At 40.5% G+C, this 5,486-nt stretch overlaps 1 protein-coding gene across 1 annotated transcript in view; it reads right to left on the bottom strand.

Moving 5' to 3' along the window:
* LOC107731003 (signal transducer and activator of transcription 3-like) overlaps nucleotides 1–5,486 on the bottom strand; it is a 26,141-nt gene that overhangs the window by 10,926 nt on the left and 9,729 nt on the right. Inside the window, exons 4-9 of the mRNA XM_016541975.1 lie at nucleotides 2,353–2,445; nucleotides 1,604–1,685; nucleotides 1,410–1,510; nucleotides 459–610; nucleotides 213–371; nucleotides 37–129 (exon numbers count right to left, since the gene is read on the bottom strand). Of these exons, the coding sequence (XP_016397461.1) occupies nucleotides 37–129; nucleotides 213–371; nucleotides 459–610; nucleotides 1,410–1,510; nucleotides 1,604–1,685; nucleotides 2,353–2,445 (680 nt within the window). The remainder of the gene's footprint in view (nucleotides 1–36; nucleotides 130–212; nucleotides 372–458; nucleotides 611–1,409; nucleotides 1,511–1,603; nucleotides 1,686–2,352; nucleotides 2,446–5,486) is intronic.

Raw genomic sequence — 5,486 nt, forward strand, 5'->3', positions numbered from 1 at the left:
GTCTTTTCTTTATAACTCACCACTGTGTGTACCCACCTGACTTTGGTGGTGAACTGAACTCCTGTTTTGATGACAAGTGGTCGGTCAGGGTGCATGGGCATACAAGGCTGCCTCTCAACAACAAATGCACTGCAATGACACAAGCAAACATCACTGATCAGATCCTGTTTCGTTGGTTTATAAAGTTTACACATGAGTGAGTGATTTCAAACCTCTTCATGAGGTTGCGGAACAGGTCTACGATCTTCTCCTCCAGAGCTGGGCGGTGTTGAATAATCGGATCTCCTTTGTACGAGACCTTCTGTTGAAGCTCCTCCAGTTTCTTGATCTGCTGTCTTATCTGCAACTGCGACTCAGCCAAAGAGGTGATCCTGAAAGACAGAGATTTTTTTTAAAATGATCTAATCCACAAAAAGGTGCGATTTAAAAGCAGGCTTGGCTGTGAACGGACTGTGTACCATGTCTCTAAGCGGTCCAGGCAGATGTTCGGTGGTCCTCCGATGCAAGCGATCTGCTGCCTCCTCTTCCAGTCAGCCAGTTCTTCATCTGTCAGATTCTTCTGCACAAAGTCCATGGCAGACAGCAGCCCTGCCATCTCAGTCACTATTTGCTGCAAAACAGAAAAACGTTGAACTTTTGAACCTAGGGTGATCCGTGTGAATGTAATGAACGATTTTCTGGGCTGTATTTTCAAGACCCTAGAAGTCAACACTAGCCCCTTTCACATATACAGACTTTACTGGTAAATTACCGTTAAGAGATCATGTGTAAACAGGACCTTTCCAAAAATATTGGTAAATTCGTTCCAGCAATTTACCAGTATAAGAAGTTGTAACATTACCAGTAAATTAATGGTAATGCGCTCTGTGTGAACGTAGAATGAAGATTACCGGTATGAGCATGTACAAGTTCAGAACGCACTGACGTAAGACATCTACTCTGGGCCAATCCAGAGCCGTTAAAATATTCAAAATTCAATGGTTCTGGGCCAGTCATAACATTCTGATGCAGATGACACATTTACTCCCCATTGTGTAGTTCGGTTTGAAGTCGTCTAATGCGATATCTCTGGGCCAAAAGCAGATACATGAATGTGAACATTTGACACAAAAATGAAGACATCAACAAAAACACTGGCCACGTTTACCCCTCCATGTTTACAAACACAACACCGGGACGCACAGCCGTTTAGAGGTCATTTCTGGTTAACGATGTAACAGAATTTACCGGTATTTTGAAATTGATGTGTGAATGGTGCTTTACTGGTAAAAAGACGGAACGTCATTGCATGTGTGAACAGCGCATTTTTGTATTTACTGGTAAAGTCATTCTGGTAATTTTACGGCAATTTACTGGTGTTACTGTGTGAAAGGGGCTATTGCATTTTGTGACTTGATTCTGTATCTCACCCTCCTCAGCTGATCCAGAGCGCTCAGCATCTGCTCAAGCTGAGACATCTTCTGCCTGGTGGCTGCTGCCTGGCTGTTTCCATTCAGGTCCTGGGACAACTCTGAAAGGTAACAGATTTGTTGAGATTTTATCAGTGATTGAGGCTATTAGAGAGATTTTGGACAGAAAAAAAAAGACATGTACATGTACGCACCTCCAGCACTTTTAAGAGTTTTGTAGTTGAAGTCAAAATCATCTTGCAGATTTTCTAACATCTTCATCTTCTGCTCCATATCCTGTACAGAAAGATTAAGGCAGACGGATGAGTGAGAGGATGTACCCCATAAAGGGCAAAATAGAAGACATTTTGTACTCGAGGGCAATATGTTAAAAATTGGGCTTTCAAACTGGGGCTGTAAGGGGGTGCTAGGGGGTTTGTGGAACATTATAAAATGAAAAATGAAGAAAAGAGGGGCAATGATTATTAAAAAAGGGTAAATAAGTTTTTTTTTTAATCACAGCTTTTATAAGAACTAGTCTGAAATGAGTAGATTAATAACAATTATTTTATTCTATTGACAGCCCTAGTTGTATCTTATATTCAGGTTTACACATCTATCAGTACTCTAATAGTGAACAGAAAAAATATAGTGTCAACATAATAAAAAAAGAAATATTTTCCATAACATGTTAAAAAACATAAATTAGTCTTTATACATAAAAATATCTAGATGCCTTATTATTTTAGGAAGGGGATAATCATATTTGAGGGTCTGTGGCATCGCAAGTTTGAAAACCCCCTTGCAAGATGACTACTTCTACACGTCAAAAAACGCTGTTAAAGAAAAGGTTTGTGTTCAAAACAGCATCTTTTGGAGAGATGATAGTGATGCATTATGTACCTGTAACTGTGAACAAGACAAATCAATGTTAGTCAATTACAGTGTGATTTTATGTACTGACCTGTACTCTCTTCCTAATATCCTGCAGGTTGTGTTCTAGTATCTGCTGTTTTTCTGTCACCACAGTGCCAGTGGGATGGGCAACCTGGCCATCCTAGAGGTGTGCAAGAAATTTGGAGAAAAAGAAATCTGAATATGTCGTTAAAAAGTGGAATCCATTTCCAAGCACTTTGTGTATACTTTTACTAGGGGTGTCGAAATTAATCGTTTCTTCGATGCATCGCGATGCAGATGAGGACGATTCGGTATCGGTTCAGTAATAGACCATAACCGATTATAACGTACTGACGCTTTTCTGACGTCATTTGTAGCAGTAGCATACATTAGGCGCGTTCGGCTTGAAGCATCACTGCGCAGAATGATCAGTGTATGACCAAGTACCGTGAGAGCGATAAGAGAGCAGACGGATCCTTATGCTTTCGTGGCTGATGTCATACACTCATCCTGCGTAGCGCTGCTTCAAATCAAACGCACCTAATGGCAGAGGGAGGCGAGACGCGAGTGCGAGTAATTAAAAATGCTCCAACTACTTTAAAAGCCGACATCTGGCCACATTTCAGCTTTTATGAACAACCTGAGCACGACCTGGAGAAGACACACGCGGTGTGTAAATCATGTCACGCACAATGAAATATGTAGGGGCAGGGACGGATTAACGAACGGGCCTACCGGGCACGTGCCCAAGGCACTAGCCCAGAGGGGGACCCAGCCGAAATACTGCTCCTCCAAGAACACGATTTCAACCGTGCCCCCTCAGGATTTTAAGCAAAGTGAATTTTGAATGCAGCTTCCAAAAGACCAAAAATGGCTGAATAATATATATTTTTTTATATTTGATACGATTAGAACGTTCAGTGCGGCACAGCATCAGCTGCCAAATTCAAATCTGCGATCGTGCTTTGGCTGGGGCCGAGCCAGACGCTTTTTTACAGTGCTGCGCATTATAACCAATCACACAGGATTCTGTTGAGATTATGAATGCAATGGCCAATCAAAAGCATTCAGATAAGTCATCGCTGAAAAGCCCATGTTTTGTTCAGTGCGCGCGCTCGCTGACTGAATGCTGCTCTCTGGCGAATTCTCTCATAATAAACAAAGTGCAGATGTGTGTACGAGATAAGTAAGATATTCATTTCACAGTATAAACCGCTTCAGTGATTATAATGGGAGTTGTTGAGAGTGCTTGAACTCTGTCTAGACTGAAGTTAATATTCTTTGATAATGCAAATAATCTTTGCTCTCTTTATGTACAATGAAAGTGCTATAATTAGTAACTTACAATGTTTTTATTAAATTGACCTTAAATACAAAGTCAGTCATATTAAAAATATTCTATGACATGACACCCATATCTAGTACAAGTTAAAAGACGGGTTTTATGCATAGGCTAGTTAATAGATTACACTAATATTAGGCTACTTTTCCCATAGCCCATGGGCCTTTAATCGGTCCGTGCCCAGGGCACCGCTGTGTCATAAAAGGGCCTTTCGCACTTTTTGGCATTTTCACACCGCCGGAACTGGGTGCAGATTTAGTACCGGACTTCCTTTTTCGAGAACCAAATTAGCTCCTACTCAGGAGCAGGGTCTAACCAGCACAACTGGTACTAATCGTGACGTAAGTAGACATTGATTGGCCAAACGCGTACGAAAACACCCTCACCCGCCATGATTTAAAACGCCGTGTAAACATACTGTAAACATTGTGTCAACTTATTTCGCAAGTATGGAGAACAGCGATAGATGGACGGACGCTGAAGTGCAGGCACTTGTAGCAAATGTAGCACTGCCAGTTGTCGTTGTAGATTCTTAGTCCTCCTTTCCGTTCTTTCAATCGCTTTACGTATACGTCGACTTTCCATGTCCATTATTGTGAAACCCGCGAGACACAACAAACACACAGCTCCGATCACAGCGTCCTCCTGTTGTTAATGTTGTTCTTTGTTTCTGTTGTTGAACGCCGCGCACAAATGACGTCGCTGTCGACCGGCTTACGTCAATTCTTAGTACACACTGTCGGTGCGAATGCAACCCTTTAAATGGTACTGGGAAATAGTTCGCGCAAAATCGTCCCAGTACTTTAGTACTGTACATTTAGTTCTGGAACTAAAGCGGTGCGAAAGGCCCTAATCTGTCCCTGTGTAGGGGGTAGGGATTGGCAAATGAAGCCTGGTGAAGCACTGAGGCTTTCCTCTGACTGTTTCAGGAAAAGATTCAAAGCTTTGAGTGTCTCGAAAACAGTGCCTTCTGGTGGTTAATAAAAAATATTGCAGCCAAAAGCCTGTGAAAGATGCTCGGTAGGACAAGGCATCTACCACATATTCCACAGATCGATTCAAGTTACTTGCACAAATAAAAGCCTAACAGTATGTGTGTTTGTGTTTGTTGAATTTCTGTCTCTGATAAATTCATTTACCCATTAAACGGTGCTTGTGTTTGTTGAATTTCTGTCTCTGATAAATTCATTTACCCATTAAACGGTGCAATTTAACACCAGTACGAATATCAATATGATGTAATAGAAGAATAATGTACACATATGAATTGCATATGACAAATATTGAATTTTTCTGAAATAATTTGTATTCTTCATATTACTTGTATGACTAGGTATCTAAAATGTAACTGAATAAGTCCGAGTTAAAACTTATTCGTAAAGTAAGATCTGGGGGACCGAACATTTCAACACGCAAAGTGAATCGCGCACGTGACTGGACAGATTGCACAAATAAAAGCCTAACAGTATGTGTGTTTGTGTTTGTTGAATTTCTGTCTCTGATAAATTCATTTACCCATTAAACGGTGCAATTTAACACCAGTACGAATATCAATATGATGTAATAGAAGAATAATGTACACATATGAATTGCATATGACAAATATTGAATTTGATATCGAATTGAACCGAATCGATGACATGATAATCGTAACCGAACCGTGAGACCAGTGTAGGTTCACACCCCTAACTATTACTGTGTGTTTGACTGGAAAGGACTTTTTGGTAAGCATATATATATATATATATATATATATACAGTGGGTACGGAAAGTATTCAGACCCCCTTAAATTTTTCACTCTTTTTTATATTGCAGCCATTTGCTAAAATCATTTAAGTTATTTTTTTTTCCTCATTAA

The sequence above is a fragment of the Sinocyclocheilus rhinocerous genome, unplaced genomic scaffold (assembly GCF_001515625.1).
Source record: "Sinocyclocheilus rhinocerous isolate Xijiao unplaced genomic scaffold, SAMN03320098_v1.1 scaffold1185, whole genome shotgun sequence".
In the NCBI taxonomy this organism is placed as follows: domain Eukaryota; kingdom Metazoa; phylum Chordata; class Actinopteri; order Cypriniformes; family Cyprinidae; genus Sinocyclocheilus; species Sinocyclocheilus rhinocerous.